At 37.3% G+C, this 17,299-nt stretch overlaps 2 protein-coding genes across 3 annotated transcripts in view; one reads left to right on the top strand and one right to left on the bottom strand.

The window, feature by feature from the left end:
- METTL25 (methyltransferase like 25) overlaps window positions 1–10,363 on the bottom strand; it is a 150,193-nt gene extending 139,830 nt beyond the window's left edge. For both annotated transcript variants that reach the window (XR_003970482.1, XM_030323320.1), the window contains exon 1: window positions 10,100–10,363. Coding sequence is in view for 1 of the 2 variants with exons in the window: in XM_030323320.1 (XP_030179180.1) it covers window positions 10,100–10,358 (259 nt within the window). In the remaining variant the exon portion in view is untranslated. The remainder of the gene's footprint in view (window positions 1–10,099) is intronic.
- CCDC59 (coiled-coil domain containing 59) lies at window positions 10,357–17,233 on the top strand. The gene is made up of 4 exons (XM_030323322.1): window positions 10,357–10,703; window positions 11,719–12,031; window positions 14,522–14,621; window positions 16,751–17,233. The coding sequence occupies exons 1-4, from the start codon at window positions 10,454–10,456 to the stop codon at window positions 16,910–16,912; spliced, it is 825 nt and encodes a 274-aa protein (XP_030179182.1). The 5' UTR covers window positions 10,357–10,453; the 3' UTR covers window positions 16,913–17,233.
- Window positions 17,234–17,299: the final 66 nt, after the last annotated feature.

Genomic DNA, 17,299 nt, shown 5'->3' with positions numbered 1-17,299 from the left:
AATTATTTCAGCCATCTTCATAATTAAAGTTGATGTGGAGTCAGATCATGTAGGGAGTTCATTCATTTATTAACTTGGATGACCCAATAATGACTGGTCATATGTTTTTCTATCTCAAGATTCAGGTTGACTCACGCCCTCAACATGATCAGGGATTTAACAGCAGGGACTAATAAGGTCTGTAGATAAAACTTTTAAATCATTACATTCCCTAGGATTTGAGAACTAGGAGCCACCCTAGATAACTTTTAGTCAAGTGATCCATAACTATTTTTGGTTGTTCGGAAACAAACTCCTAAATTCACTTTCAGGGGGTACAAGAAAACTGACTGAAGGGCACAAACCAAGAGTCATAATCTCTAGTACTTGGGGGGGGGGGGGGCTGGAGAAATTATTTCAGATGGAGATGCTTGCTAGGGGATGAAGATAACACTTGAAGATATAAAGGGAGCTTTCTGCCACACAGAGATGTGGAACAAAATAGCCAGATCTGATTTTTTTTTTTTTTCAAGAGAAACTACAATCCCAGATTTATGGTGTTTGTGTGCATGTGTATATGTTAAATCTGTCAATTTTGAAATGTTGGCTGGAAAAAAACAAACAAACACTTATTGGTCATGTAAGACATTTGTATAAGCCACATGAGATTGGGGGGCAGCTATTTTCCACCTCAGCCACTGAGGAACACCTCAGGTGTTACTTCTTATATGAGGAAACTAAGGCCTACAGTTAAATGTCTGTTCAAGACACACAGCTAATCAGACTTAGAGACGGATTATCCAGGTCTTCTGACTCTCAGTCCAGTCTGCCTCTATCTGAGGGGAGTAGAATATAGGGAAGATTAATAATATTTATTAAATGCCTACTCACGTGGTAGGTTTTAACATATATCTTAATTACTTTTACACAGCCCCTATAGGCAGGAACTATGATTCCCATTTTTCATATGGAAAAACTAAGGCTCAAAAGCTGAACCAACTTGCACAAAATGATACAGCGCAGCAGTAAAGTATCAGAGCCAGGATTCAAAACTAAATGTGATGACCACAAAACCTATACTCTTTCCATGCTACCTCCTATTTGCTTACATTAACAGTGAGGTTCCAACTGAAGAGGAGACAGGCGATAAGGCCAGAAGTTGAAGGACTTTATTTTGCAGGAAATATAGACCTACTGATGACTTTTGAACAGATGAAGAACAGGACCAGAAGTATGATTCTGGAAGATAATTGGAAAGCAGTATGAATGGAAAGGCAACTGAAATATAGAGTCTGAAGGCAAGAATAACAGCTCAAAGTTATTGCTAAAATTCTGCTGCAAGACTTAAAAAGGAGGAAATTAAACTATTTGCTACGGGAATGGGAAGCAGCAGATGCACGAGAAATTGAGGGAGAAGAGACGACAGATTATGAGCCTGAGTAACAGGAAGAATGTTAATGCCATTTATAGAGAAGCCCTTTAACCACTGAGGTGATGAAGTTATAAAACAAAAATAAAGGCAGACCCTAGCAGTTATGCAGCCATGTAGGCAAGCAGGGTTTGGGTCTTGTGTGTCTGTGTGTGTGTGTGTGTGTGTGTGTGTGTGTGTCTGTGTGTGTGTCTGTGTGTGTGTCTCTGTGTGTGTGGGGGGGGGGGCGGGGGGCAAAGAATCTAAATCATGATAAACCAAATAAACCAAAAAGATAGGTTACTATTAACTGCAAGCTTCCAGTGAAAGGTTAATGATTTGACAAAATTTATATAAACAACATAAGATGAATATCTAAACATATAGAAGGCACTCAAATTTATTCTGACCAGCTAAACATAAGCATAATTTAAATGGAACGAGGGGAAAAAAGGGGGGAAATGTAATAATGAGAGATATCTTCATGAACTTTGTTGCACTGAACATCTTAATTATGGAAAGATATGGGGGATGGGGGCTCAAAACTTGGGGAGGATGTATTAAGAACTAGAATATAAATTCAGTTCTAAATGGTCTCATCTAAAAGGAACAATCTGAAAGCACCTTCTATATATCAAATAGGCAAAGTACGATGACAAATCACCCTGGGTTCCCAGATTTGCTTGCTTTGTTGCTCTCCCTTACTTATAATTGCAGTAGCAACCCAGGGACAGGGCTGACACTTGCCACTATCTTGTGGTGTCATATTATTTCCACACTTGAGGTCTCCTAAAAAGATCCAGAAAAACTGAAAAAGGGAAAACAGAGTTCAGGGAAATACATAAGGAAAGTGAATGAATAAAAGTTGAATACAACAGAGTAAAACAGATGACACTAATTATTTCTGTTTTCTCATTTTCTATTTCAAACACATTTTCTGGCTTCATATGTTTTAAATTAAATGTGAACACAACGTCAATACACCACAATAACCACCATCACCACCACCAACAAAAACTACTTAGGATGGCCAAGAAGAAACGTAATCTATTAAGATGCAATAAAAATAATTTAAGAGAAAGCTCAACAAAATAAAAACCTATCATAGCCATACACGTTCTGCGTTGTTCAATTAAAATGATAGTAAATTATTTACACAGATGCTCGCCAAAAGGAACCAATTCTCAGCATCCAATCCTGGTAAGGATCGTTTCAGTGACAATAATAAGAAACAGGAGAAGCAGCATATGGCCTCAAGAACCTGGAAGCAGAGAGTCAAGAGAGGCCCTGGAGGTTCAGGCAGGGTCTTAGAACAGCCCTGGGCTTTGGCAGTCACCAAGGACAGCTTGGATTTCCTGTGAGCTGAATAGGTTTTCCCCAACAGATTCTAAACAAACTTACAAGAAATGAAAATATGCATTAATACACATTGATAAATATACTTATAAATATATTTAAGTATATTTAAATAAATATATTTATATATCTATATATAGGTAATCTATATTGTATAATATAACCCACATCATTCATTTGCTAGGACACAGTCTCTTAATTTTAAAATTACAATTAGAACAAATAAAGACATACATTCTTAAAGAAAATTTTAATTAAGCTTGATAACTGGTTGAGCTGTCTCTGTAATCTAGATCTATTTCTACTTCATAAAATATTTTGGCTACTCTAACTCAGAATATCATTTCCTTCTTGTGTTTTTGGAAGAATTTTCTAGACTTTGTGAAAACCAATAAATTTTTGAAGACCAAGAGATGGTTCATTTGCAAATGTTACAGATTTATACATTCAGTCATTACTTCCCAATGACACAGCCTCGTTCTCTTGAAAGGGGCATAACAAAATCTTATCTCTTGAGATGAGACATAGGAAACCCCTTTGTCCTGAGTCAGCAAAGCATTAAAAAGCTAGTGCTTTTTCCTGCAGGTGGTTAACCTCACCTATATATGTAATGACTTTTAGAAATTTTAATCTGATGTGATGCCTGTCTTGATTTTACCTTCAAATTCTCAGGGTATCTTATTGTAATTTGCAATGTATTGAATGAAGTACAACATTTTCACATAGGGAAAAACAGTTACTGACTTCTATCTCCTCAAATTAAGATGCTTGGACCAAATCATACATAAAAACAAAAATAATAAACATAGTATATACACAGAGATCATACCAGAGATAATAGATGTCTAGTTCATTACCACATTTCAAGGGGTACCTTCAGTAACACTCATTATAGATCTATGCTTCCACTTCATTCAGTCTTTAAGCATCAATTACTTCACTCATCTATATCCCAGAAACTGTTCAAGTTGCTGAGTAGAACAGTGAAGAAAGCAAACACTGTTCTTGGTTTATACATAGCTAATAATGTAGTTGCAACTACAGACAAGCCAGTGGACAATGACAATAGTGTGACATTTGTTAACTATGGCAGAGAATACAGGTTGTTATAGGGGACATTCACATTTCTAGAAGTTCCTGACAGTTTACTTCTTTTAAGGAAAGACTTAATTACACATTCACCACTATACAATATCATCACCACTACCACCATCATCATTTATTAGCCACAATATTGTACCCATGCTGAATTTCCAGTTCTACGTGCTATAGTATATCATCTTTAATCTTTACTACAGCTCTGCAAAACAGGTAAAATTTTACTTCTGAAAAAGAAAAAAAAAAAGCTGTCACAGACAGATGTCAGCTCATAAGTGCCTGGCACTGACATACAAGTCACAGTCTTCTCTACTGAATGTGACAAGTGTCCCAGTACACCAATATCAGACAAGATCTGTGGCCATGACAACTCCATAGTCATGTCTGAGCACAGACAAAATCAAGGGCATGGTGCAAATGCAAAAGTTCGTATGCACGTGGTGAGAAATGAGGCCTTATGCCAACAGGCAGCAACAACTAGCCGCCAGTGTGAGGGAAACAACATGGAGGCAAATCCACCAGCCTCAATCAAGCCTTCAGCAACTACGGCCCAGACAACATCTTGACTATAACCTCATGCGACCCCAAATCAGATCCACTCAGTTAATCTCCTAGAATTCCTGGCCCACAGAAACTGTGTGAGATGGTGTAGTTTTAAGTCACTTGTTTTGCAGCAACATATGACATTAATATAATTGTGTCAATATGTGTGTACTTCTCCAGTTAAAAATTCATGAGGTAGGTCATATAATTAAATATTCATTAATGCTATATTTTCCTTTAATTCTTAGAGATTATTCTTAGAGTATATTTTCTTCTAGTTCTTTGAATAATCTTATAACAGTCACTTAAATCCAACACCTGAGTTCAACTAGGATCAGCTCCTATTAAGTCACTCTTTTCCCCTTTGGTTACACTTTTAATTCTTTGAACATAGCTACTTAAATCCAACATCGGTGCTCACTTGGCATCAGTTTCCTAAGTAGGAATCACACTTTCCCGTTTCTTTGCACATCTAGTGAGTTTGGGTTAAAAAGCAGAATTGCAGGGAATTTGTTGTAGTGAATCTATTTTGTTTTTCTAAAGGTTTTGTTATGGTTGAAATTAACTCCTCTGGACTCCCAACTGTGAAATCTATCTCCCTTCAGTGTGAAGCAGCTGATGTCTCTGCTCAATTGCTGATTTGCTACCCTGCCCCCTGAGGGTATCCCTGAACCTGTGCAGTGTAGCAGTCAGACAAAGATTTGGGTAGATTTCACAGACTGTGAGGTTCATCCTATGTTTCCAGGGCTCCCCAGCCTAAATTCCCACTTGCTAGCCCTGAGTTCTGCCTTTAGAATTCATGAATTCAAGCAGGCTCCTGATCTTTGCCATCCAAGTTGTGTGCACTCTGGGGAACACACTCTTTCAAAGGGGCAGTAAATTTGCAAATCTTGTCAGAAGCTCTCTTTCAAAGGCTTACCATGCCCTAGTTTTGCCAGCAATTTTGCTGGATTCTGCATGTGACCTCTAAACTTAGAAGTCACCCAGGGATTGTGGCAGAGTTTGGAGCTTAGATCTCAGCCGTTTCTGTCCTGCTTCTACAATATACTCCTTAAATTTCCATCTGCTCTGATCTCTGAACTTTGTCATCACCACCTTGATGTGGTAAGGATGCAGCTTTCCACTGCCAGATCTAGGGGGGCTTGGAGCACAAAAGAAAACAAGAAAGCCACGAACTCCCAGTTCTTTTCCATCAGTAGAAACCTCCTATAGTAAAGTCTTCTCAACTACCTTTCGTCATCTTCCCAAACCTTCCAGTAGTTGTTTTTTAATGATCTGGCCACTGTTTATCATTGTTGTTTGCTAGAGAAACTATCTGATCTCTTCAAGTTGCCATTACCTGAAGTTATTTTATTAGCTTCCTATCATGTCTTCCTGCTTCCATTCTCCCCTTCTAATAGTCTCTTCTCCACACAGAAGCCAGAGTCATAAATCACATATCACATAAATCATAAATCACATATCACACCCCGCACAAAATCTTTATTTTTAAAGACAGAGCGTGTGAACAGGGGAGGGGCAGGAGGAGAGAGAAAAAGAATCTTAAGCAGGTTCCATGCGCAGTGCAGAGCCTTGTGCAGGCTCAATCCCATGTCCCTGGGATGATGGCCCTAGCAGTATGGCCTACAAAGTCCTATATAAAGTTACCCCAGGCCACCTCTCAAATCTTATCTTTCACTAGTCCCACCTGGATCATTCTTCTGTGCTTTCAACACACCTAGCATATTCCAGATTGGTACCTGCTCTTTACTTGGCCTAAAACACTCTTCCTCCACTTAGTTGTACAACTGGCTTTCTCCAAGTTTCTGTTCAAATTTTGTCTTGCTAGAGAAGACTTCCCTAATCACCCCATCTAAAATAGCATTTCTCTCCACCACACCATCCATGTTCTTCACTTTCTCTTCCATGCTTTGCTTTTCTCTATTGTGTTTACTGCCACTTGATCTCACTTATTTATGTTTATATATATATACTATATATACGCTTGGTTTACTATGGATCTACCCTCTCTTAAACATAAGCTCCATGTGGCAGGAATTTTGTTGCATTCAGTATCATAACTGTAGGGTCTAGAATAAAACCTGGTAGGTAGGAAGTGCTCAATAAACATTAGTCAAATAAATGACTGGGTTAAATGCTGCTATTTGCTAGGCATTATTGTATCAACTCATGTTACTTTCATAGTACTCCATCAAATAGGCACTATACTTATCCTTATTACAGATAAGGCACCTAAGTACAAAGCGTTGAAGTCCAAGTTAACAAAACTAGTAAGAAGTGGAGCCAGGACTTGAACTCTGGCAGTCCTGTCTGCAAAGCCCATTGCATTAGTCTACTCTGGCTGTCATAACAAAATATCACAGACTGAGTGAGTGGCTAAAACAACAGAAATTATCTTCTCACAGTTCTGGAAGCTGGAGGATGGAGGTGATGGCAGAGTTGGTTCCTGGGGAAACTCCTATCCTTGGCTTGCAGATGGCTGCATTCTGTGTCCTCATATAGATTTTCTCTGTGTGCCTTCTTGACGTCTCTTCCTCTTCCTGTTGGATTAGGGCTCCACCCTTACTGACCTCATTTAATCTCGTCTCCTTAAAGGCCCTATCTTCAAATATAGTCACAATGGGGGGTTAGGATTCTAACATATGAATTTGGAGGAGGGGGTCCCGATTCAATCCATAACACTTGTAATTTATATCCATAAAATATAGTTATTTTCAGTATCTTTCCTTTTTATTTTAGAGAATTAAATGTTTCTTCTCTAATTGTTTTTAGGCAGACAGAGAAGAAACTTTCAGGACTCTGACCAGGCCATAACATCACCTAGTAAGAGAAATCTACTAAAATAGCTACCCTGAGGATCTTCAGAAACAACTTGGTCTCATAAAACACCAAATGATTGGGCCAAACATCTGCTGGTGCACTTTTACACACTGTGCATTAACTCAAGTGAAGCTCTGGGAATTGTGTTTATTTGTAACTCCTCATACAGAATCAGCAGAAAACCCCACTTTATGCAGGTCCCTGATGAAAATCCTTTCCAGTCTCCTTGGTGCTCCTTTAACACACCATGCATACTCCCACATCAGAGCCTATGCACTTCCTGTTCTCACTGTCTGGCATGTTTTACCTCCAGATAGCTTCATGACTCATTTTTCTCCTTTCTAGGTTTCTTTTCCAGAGATATCTACATGAATTCTTGCTGGAACAACCCATATAAATTGCAAACAAACTTTCCTCCTGCACTTCCTCTATTTATTCCTCCCTTCTCTACTTGATTTTTCTGTGGCATTAAAAATTGTCTCTCTTCCTTCTAGAATGCAAGCAAGATGAAGACAGGGGTTGTTGTTTATTTGCTATTTCCCTAGCTCCTAGAAAAGCATGCCACACAGTAGACACTAAGTAAATGTTTGCTGAGAGAGTGAACAAACTTCCCCAAGGTTACAGAGATAGTGGTAGAACTGGAATTTGAATCACATCTGATACAAAAGTCTAAAAATTTAACTGCTAAATTATACTGTACATAGCCATGTAAGTTTTAATAAGATACAAATATAGTCAAAAGAGCAAAAACTACTCTTCTCTGACACAAACAACAGACTTCATATAGAGACAGAGAAAATGCCTATAGTTTTTCTTTGCATGAACAAAAATTAATATCCCTTACAAGCATAAATTATAAAAATTCATTATTTTAATAGTAAAGGCAGCTGACCATTTGCACAAGTGAATATTATGTATAAAAGTATGCAGGGCAAGGTACTTTTCAAAAGTGAACAATCTGGTCTAGACTCCACTGTTGTTGGATAACTAAAAAATTGATTGTAGGGTTTTCCCAAAAGATAGTAGTATTTTACTCCTAGCCCAAGAGAACGAGTAAGTGGTGTCACTCATTCATTCATTTACCAAATATTTATTAACCACTTATAGTGACTGGGCACCGTACTAGGGATACAGCAGTAAACAAAACAATTCTTATATTCTTAAAAGGGAAAACAATAAAAACAAAACAGAACAAAGGAATGTAGTCGTGTCATAAAAATGTTGGCTGTGATAACAGCCTTTGTAATTCACTCTTAGATAATTCAGAATAAACTTTCATTACAGTGAAGACCTCGGTGACCCAAGTTTGAATCTCCATTGCTGTGACCCTGATAAACTACTTCAAGTTGCAATTTCACAAAGAAGGGAAAACAGAACCCATCTTGCAAGCCTGATATAAATGTTAAAAGAGAAAATATTCAAGAAAACACTTAGCACACGGTAGAGTAAATAATAAATATCAAATAACCCTATTATTATCATTAGGATATGCAAACAATCTAATTCTTTGTGTGAAAACCCATATGAAAGTCTTGGGCTTCATATTTAATTGCTGGTTTTGTTTTTTTTTTTTTCTTTTTTAGGAGCTACCATGAGTCATTCATTCATTCAACAAATGTACACTGAGAATTTAAGCCCTGTTACTAGGTGAGTACTGGGTATTAAGAGAGCAAACTGAAGAGATGTGTAACTTTTCTACAATGAACAGTACCTTTAAAGAAACCAGTATTTACCTATTACAGGAGGACCCTCTAGTGGTACTTTGTATTTCAGAGAATGCTCAGTGAATACAGTTCACTAGTAAGTGCAAAGTTGGGAAAGCCTAGTAGCAAAAGGGAAGAAATTCCAGAAGCCTGACGGTGTCCTGTCATCTCTACTTCTAACATGTACTCACCTCAGTAGAATCTAAATTTCTCCAAGGCAAGAAACCCAAGAGCCTACAAAAATTCATGGCACACAGTAGATACTTTACAAACAATTTTCACGTGAACTGGTACATATTTCGGGTATATATTTCAGGTCTTCACTACTACCATCCTATTCCATGACACAGGCATCTCTTTCTTGTACTACAGAAATGGCATTCTAACTGGACTCTCAGCTTTTGCTCCATTAGTCTGTTCTTCAAACAATTATTAAAATTATTTTTTTTCAAATATAACTTACATTAAGTCCCCATATTGACCAAATGACTCCAAAGTTTTCCCATCACACTTAAAATCTTTCTGAGGACTGGAGATCCTGCGTGATCCGGCCCCTGCTTACCTCCCTGACCACACCTGCCATTTCCCCATGCCTGGCTCTAGACACTCAAGCTTTTCTACAGAACCTCAACCAGTCCTGCTCTTTTGTGCCTCTGGGCCTCTTTGGTTCCTGAAATCCTTTCCTGTGGCTCACTGCAGGCTGGCGCCTTCTCCTACTTCTTAGCACCTAAATTAGAGCAGTCTCCTCACACAATCGCTATCACACCTGTTTTCATTTATTTTTTCTTGGCCATTATTATTTTAAATTATCTTGATGTATTTCATAAAGGGTTGATTTATCTTCTGCCGTTTCCACTTGGAATCTAAAAGCATTGTTCGTCTTGTTTCCCACCATTCAAAAACTTATTGTTGAATTACTCAAAGAACAAACGCTCCTGCACGATTCCCTGTCTCTTTAAATTTGGAAAATACACAAGCACCCAAGCATGTTAGAGATAACCCGGAAGAACGTACCAGTCCCACCCCGCCACGAACCCGACCCCGCTTCCGCTGCCCCGAAGCGCGTGCCTCCCGGCCCCGCCTCTGCCCGCCCCACCGCACACCTGTTTCCGCTCTTCTTCCGCTAGGGAGACTCTCTGTTGGGCCGGATTGTCTCTCGGCTCCCAGCCCGCCCCGCCCACTTGCCATTCACCTGATCCCATCTCGGCTTCCACCAGGAGGCGCGCCTCGGGGGACCGAGCCTCCGCCTCGGCCGCTGACCGCCTCAGCACCCCCAGCACGGTCTCCGGGGGCAAGTCGACCAGTTGCTTCCACACGGACTCAGTGTAGAAGTCCACCGTATGTGCACTGGAAATGGACAGGGCTTCTCTCAGGAACTGCAGCAGTCCCTGCAACTTGGCACGCAACGTGGACAGGTCCTGGGTCACTGGGAGCGGAAAAGAAGCCGCCATGACGCTCACCCTCCCGGGCTGTAGGTGGCGCAAACGTAGACGCAAGGCGAGGGCTCGGTCGCAAGTAACTCAGACCGTATGAATACGTCTCCGATATGGACTCTAGTTGGGTGATTGATTGCTTTTGTCTCATGACGTACTTTCACAGCGTCCATTGTGATTTTTTTTCCTGGCGACTTGGTTGGTGTGCCATGGCGTCGGTGAGGCCGGCGGCTCGGTGGCCGGCAGGGAATTTTGGGTCCCGTAGCGACGGAGTTTCCCCGGTCGCATTCAGGAAAAAGAATGTGAAGCAGAGGACGTGGCGATCTAATCATCAGCAGGCCTTCGTGGGAAGCGTTCGAGAGGGTATGTAAGAAGGCAGCCTTTTACAAATCCTCAGGCCTGCGAAATCTTAGGATATGAGACTCGCCATAGCAGGGAAGAAGGCTTTAGGATCCAGACCCGGGCCTCCTTGGGGCAGAGGGGGCCCATTCCCGGACTTCCTTGGGGCAGAGGGAATATGGGAATATGGGAGCTATGGGCTTCCCATAGCTCAGGAATGGAAGATGAGGCGGTGTTGCTAACTAAGTCTTTAAACGTGTTTCCCGACTTAACCCCATTCTTGACCAGAATTGTTTTTCTTACAATTTTTCTGTGAAACTGTAAGCAGAGCATCTATGGGTCCACTTCTGCATGTATTAAGTAAGGCAAAGGATATAGAGAAAGATGGGACCGAAATGTACTGCCCCAAATCCTTGCTGATTACAAATATCCCAAAGCTTTGGAAACCGTTTTCTTTTATTGATCTTAATGAACTTCGCTTTAGTTTGTTTTTATTTTGTCTTGCTGTCTGCACGTGTCCTCAAATCCCATTTGGAATGTATAAGCTGTAAGTTCAGTTTTCTCGTAATTGCTAGCTGTACAGAAAATCATGCACTGTCTTCTCTTTTTTGTACTGAATTTCTTTGGAAAATCAGTCACACTGTGCTTTTCTAAGGTAAAATAATTGATGAGAGTTTTTTTCTGAAAGTACTGGAGACCTAGAATAAGTGTTTTAGATGAATGAAGGAATTCATTTTGATTTCGGGTGCAGTCAGTTGGAGTTATGTAACATTAGTCATTTTCTCTTCTTTGAGATTATTGAGTGTGTATGACTAATATTAGCCTTGTCTTTTTGCAAAGGACCAGCATACTATTCATTACATTCTCTTAAACCTGTTTTATGAAATGACTTCTTAAAGCAAAATTAGTTTTGCTAGTAAAGTAATTCGAGTTTCTGAATGTGATGATGTAAAAAGTTTTCCATGTTAAATTAATAGCTACATTTTTCATGCAATTTATTTTCTGAGAAAGTTAATTTATGACTGATATTCTTCAATAGGACAAGGCTTCGCATTCCAGAGAAAACTGAAGATTCAGCAAAATTACAAGAAATTGTTGTGGAAGGAAAAGAAGGCTCAAACCTCACAGGAATCCCAGTTCACAGATCGATACCCTGATCATCTAAAACATCTTTATTTAGCTGAAGAGGAAAGACTCAGGAAGCAACTTAGAAAAGTTGAACAGCCTTTATCACAAGAACAAGTTGATCAACCTTTGCTAAAAGAACAATGTAGCACTGCCCAAGCTTTGTCTGAAGAACATTGTAGTGCTGAGCAGCCTCAGGCAGCAGAGCAACATAGCATAAGAATAAAGTATGTATTATTTTCTTTTCAAGTCCTTTAGATAGAAGTAGTGTTTTATGAAAGAGTTTATAGGACAGTTTGTGGAATTTGGAACTTTTCTCATTTAAGGCATTTTAGAAATCACAGTGAATTATGTGAAAATATTTTCAGGGAAGCTTTCTTTTTAGCTAAAATGACTGAATTAGGCTAGTTTATGTTAGTGGAAGAAGTAATGAAGTTGGAATTAGAAGATGTGGGTTTTGGATTTCAGCCTCAAATGCATTTAACTTTTTTGGACCATGGTAAACTCTTGTTAGTAGTACATGTTGGAAAAAACCAACAAGTACTTTGAGAGATATTATAGTATAGTGGTTAGCGTCAGACTCTGGAGCTGGACTCTGGTGCCTCTTCTTTGAGATAGAAATGATAATAAGAAGTATGTAATTCAGAGCTGCCATTTGTTCAAGTCCAGAATGGATATTCACACAGACTCTGTGGTACTCCTGACCCATCTCATGGTGCTGTGAAGACTGGTTTATTTATGTAAGGTATTTAAAAAGGTGTGTGGTACATAGGAAGTACTACATAGGTGTTAACTGCTGCTGTTACTACTATTCTAGACTTTTTCCCCCAGAGGACACAGACTTGGTTGCAATTAAACAAATAGATGGCATAGCTGTATAACACTTGGGTTTTAAAAGAGCTGACTTAACTTTCTCTATGCATACCTCAGGTTAAAATGTGCTAAAACCTAAACCGGCACAGAATCCAGCTGTTACTTGGGACTCTTAACTTTTTAGTTCACTAAAATACCGTTCTTTAAAGTTGTTAGTATCTGGAGCGCTCACTGCCTCCCTTCGGGGTGCCTGGCTGGCTCAGTGGGTAGAGTGTGCGACTCTTGGTTTCAGGCTGGTCACGTCAAGCCCCACTTTGGGTGTAGAGATTGCTTAAAGTTGTTAGCTACTTGTGGTAAAAGTAACAGGAAATAAGACCCCAGGAAAAAGTACAATTGAAAATAGAAACAGAGATGCTAAAAATTCAATTTTGTCAGTAGGCATGTGCGTCATATTATTGAATAATGGATGTATAGTTCTGGCAAATCTAGAAATGCAGGTTTCTGTCATTCTTGGTAATAATTGAGGTAAGGAGGGTTAAACCACGAGACACAATATGAAGGTAAAAATCATATTGTTAAAGATTTCTTAACTTTGAGGTCAAAGCAGGAGAAAGTTACTGAAGAAGTTAAATAGAAGTGTCATAATTGGAGAAAGGGGAATACAGAATCAATGAAGTCAGCAGAGGACAGTTGTAGAAAGTAGAAAGTAGAGATTGTTCATGTATCAAACACTGTGAAGTCCAAGAAAAACGGGACTTTAAGAACAAGTCTTTGGATTTATGGTTTAGGTAATCATTGGTGACTTTGGAGAGATTTTCAGTAGATAGTCCTTATTAACTTGGATGTAACTACCTAAAGAATGGAGACCAAGAAGGGAAACACTTGGGGAAAAACCTGGTGCAAGAAAGGAAAACATGAGCAGGAGAGAAGAATGTCACTAGAACTAAGGGAATGAAGTTTTCAAAAATAGTGAATGGTCAATTAAATGAGACTGAATAATGCCCATTGATTCAATCATCATATTTGACTAGAAGGCCATTTTTGACGTGGATATTTTCATTAAAGAGAACAAATGCCAAATTACAAGGAGTTAAGGAGTGAATGTGATATGACATCTGTAGTCTATTTTCTGTTCTTTCTAGGTATTTGACAATGAAAGGACAAGGAATAAGACTGATAGTTAGAATAGTACATAGAGTCTGGTAACGAATAATTTATGCATTTGTTCAAGAAAGGAACTGTTGAAATATGTTTTATTGTAGTTGTGAATTGGTGTAGTGAAAAATTGAGACTGGGAAAAGGAAGATTAATTACTGAATCAGATAGCTTGAGAAATGAATGTCATCTGAGCTTCAGTAGTTGAATTAGATTAGAGTGGGACATCAGAGAGGGAGAAGTACTTTAATATAGAACAGTTTTAAATGGGGACTAGGTTCAAGGTGTAGTCATTCATGATTGAATAGGTTAAGTAGAGACAAGTTGATCAAAGCAGTTTGGGATTAAAGTTCATGTACCACCCACAACTTCTGTAACATCCTTCAATTTAATGTTTTCTTCCTGCTGTCATTTCTGTCATTCTTGTGCTGCTTTCCTGTTTGTTAAAATTTTAGAATCTTTCAAAGCTTTCTGTATTGTCCCTGGTTGAAATATTTCTCAGAGTCTCTATAATTACTTATTTATAATTATTTTTTAATTGTATTTTGAAAGCTGTAACTATATTTTTAATATTTTTTTTTGGACATTTTACTAATGAGATTGATGTCCTCCTCCAGCCTCTCTTCCTTGCTCTGTTCATTTGCATCAGTGACATTTTACTATGCAAGTACTGTATTTGACATAATTGTGTCATAATTTTGGTTGCACCATTTTTAATCCTTTGACTTTCATATCTTTATCTTAAAAAGCTCCATTACTATTCCAAGGAAAAATAAAAAGAAAACATCAAATCAAAAAGCACAGGAAGAATACGAACAAGTACAAGCTGAGCGTACTGCTAAGAAACAAGTAAGATCTTTTAAAATATTTAAATTCTTTTTTTTTTTTAATTCTAAATGTATACATAAAGCTGTGCTTCTTAGTATGTGTATATAGTATGTTTTCTGTAAATTGCTATTGAATAAATGAGTGGTCGGAGAAGAGCTGGAGAATTTTAACAAATTCCTCAGTCATTTCTATTGTCCTCAAGAAGGCATGCATACTAGTAGGTCAAGAATAGGATCTTAAAGATACTGCTTATAGGTTAATGAGTATCTGGGACAACAGTTTTTAAGAGTATGGTCTAGGAACTTGCACTTTTAACAAGTGTCTCGAGATTTTTATGTATAATAAAATTTGAGATCTACTGACTTAAGAAAAATAGATTATCATAATTTTACATTGAAACAGGTAAAAGAGGGAGGTGATAGAATAAAATACTTCTTTCTAAAGAGTTGATCTTGCCTATTAGAAACTTAGTAGATTAGCTTAGCAAAAAATTACCACTCTTTATTGTCATTCAGAAGCCCAAAATTATAATAGTCTTTTTCATATGAAAACAAGATGATGCAGAGCTTCAACAAAATTGTTCAATCTGTGGTTTCTACTTTTTGCATTGAAGCTATATTAATCCATCACTTTAAAAAGGATAGCACATCAATCAAAAACTACTTCAAAGATGGTATTGACATGAAATTTCTGTTATGTCTTAGCTTTAGAGTTTGTATAATTAAGAAATCTGGAAGTTTAACATGTACAATTCTCCTGATTATTTTTAAACTGATGGTAGACTAGGATGAAGGAGAAACATTTCTCCATGGAAGTATTGTACATTTGTTTCATAGTTTGTTACATTATGCTCTTTTCTAACCAGCAACAGTCAGTTATTAACTGCCACCTTTGGAAATGGTATAACAGGTAAAGTAAGGACCACTATACTATAAAACATTTAGTATCTTTTGAAATTTTCTTTATATATATGAATATTACGGCTTTGTAGTCATGAAAATTGATAGTTTCTTAGAATTTATGGATATCAGATGTCAGGAGAAAAAGCCAACACCAATCAATCCATGAGAAATCAAAACTAAGTACATAAGTTAAATAAGCACCCATAATAGATGCTAAAACTTTAATTTCTTTTGTTTGTTTGTTTGTTTTTGTTTTTTTACTTTGTTTAGAGAAACTCCATAGAGGTAAACTAGCCTGTATATACCTGAATTCACAAATAAATTCCAGATCTTTTGTGCTTGTTAAAGTAAATGAAGTATTATACCATAGGAGGACATAAGTTTGAGTGCTAATCAGACTTTGCATTAACAAGATCTAGATAGGAGACTTGGTCCTACAGGGTATTTGGGATTTGGGACAAGTCACTTTCCATATCATGGAGTGTCAGTTCTTCATCTGTAAGATGAAGATAATAACCTAGAATGACAGTTTTATAAGAATAGAATATGCTATGATATGAAAGCACTTTGATAATTAAGTTACATACAAATACAGGCTGTTGTCATTTGGGTGCTATATGTGTTACTAGGGAAATTGAGAAACAGCACATGTATTGCTTTTTTTAAGAACTTTTGTTTAACTTTTGTAAGAATATTGTGCATTTCAAATAGTGCTTTTCAGGTTTACATAAGAATTTGAATTATTTTTCTTATACTCAAATGAATTTGAGTCTTTATCTTAGCAAATCAAAGGAGCATAATTCTTAATCACAATCATAATGCCTAGCAGTGTTTTGCCTAGTATATAGTCAGTAAATGTTTCCTTAATTAAATCTGTCAGATGGCAAATTAAATAGAATACCAGATATTCTACAAGTGAAGATTTTTGTATTATATGGAATAGGTAGTCTCTAAAATCCCAGATCTAATTACATGATGAAATCTTACATATATATGCCTTCTTTCCTCTGTGTTCTAATTTTAGTTGTAGCCAAATAACTAAAAAACTTTAATAACTTTGTGTTAGTCTGCATTAGAGCATTACGGAGTAAAGGCAGAAGGTAACTACTTAAGTGACAGGTAACACCTCTCATTTTACAAAATCTAAGACAAGACTAATGTGTTTGCATGGTAATAGTTATTTCAACACAATGACTGAATTGTATCTACTGTTTGTTACTAATGGAAATTGCATGTTAATAATTGTAGGAATTTGAGAAGAGAAAACAAGAGAGAGAAGAAGCTCAAAGGCTCTATAAAAAGAAGAAAATGGAAGTATTCAAAATATTAAGCAAAAAGACTAAAAAAGGCCAACCAAACTTGAATTTACAAATGGAGTATCTTCTTAAAAAAATACAAGAAAAAAATTAAAGCAGCCATGTTTTTAATTAGAAGTTAAAATAGCTGCCCTCTATTGAGTTCTTTTGTATATATACTGTTCCTCCTAACAATTAACTAAATTTATTAAGATAAAATGGATTGCTAAGCTACACTAAGTATAAAATGTCCAAATATTTTTTTTCTTGTGAAAGAAAATTTTCTGTATGCTATGCAATTTATTTGTTTCTTATTTATTTGCCTTCAAGGTGGCCCAAAGAACTGAAAGAACTTTCTATTTGAATGTGTTTAAGCATGTAATATTTTTGTACCATATGAAATTCAGATGAAATTAAATGTTTTGAAAATAAATGAGCACAGCTTTCAATGAATTATTTCAATTAAATATTTAATTTAGTAATGAACTATTACATTTAAAAA

The sequence above is a fragment of the Lynx canadensis genome, chromosome B4 (assembly GCF_007474595.2).
Source record: "Lynx canadensis isolate LIC74 chromosome B4, mLynCan4.pri.v2, whole genome shotgun sequence".
NCBI lineage: Eukaryota > Metazoa > Chordata > Mammalia > Carnivora > Felidae > Lynx > Lynx canadensis.
This window is presented reverse-complemented; position numbering and strand designations above follow the sequence as displayed.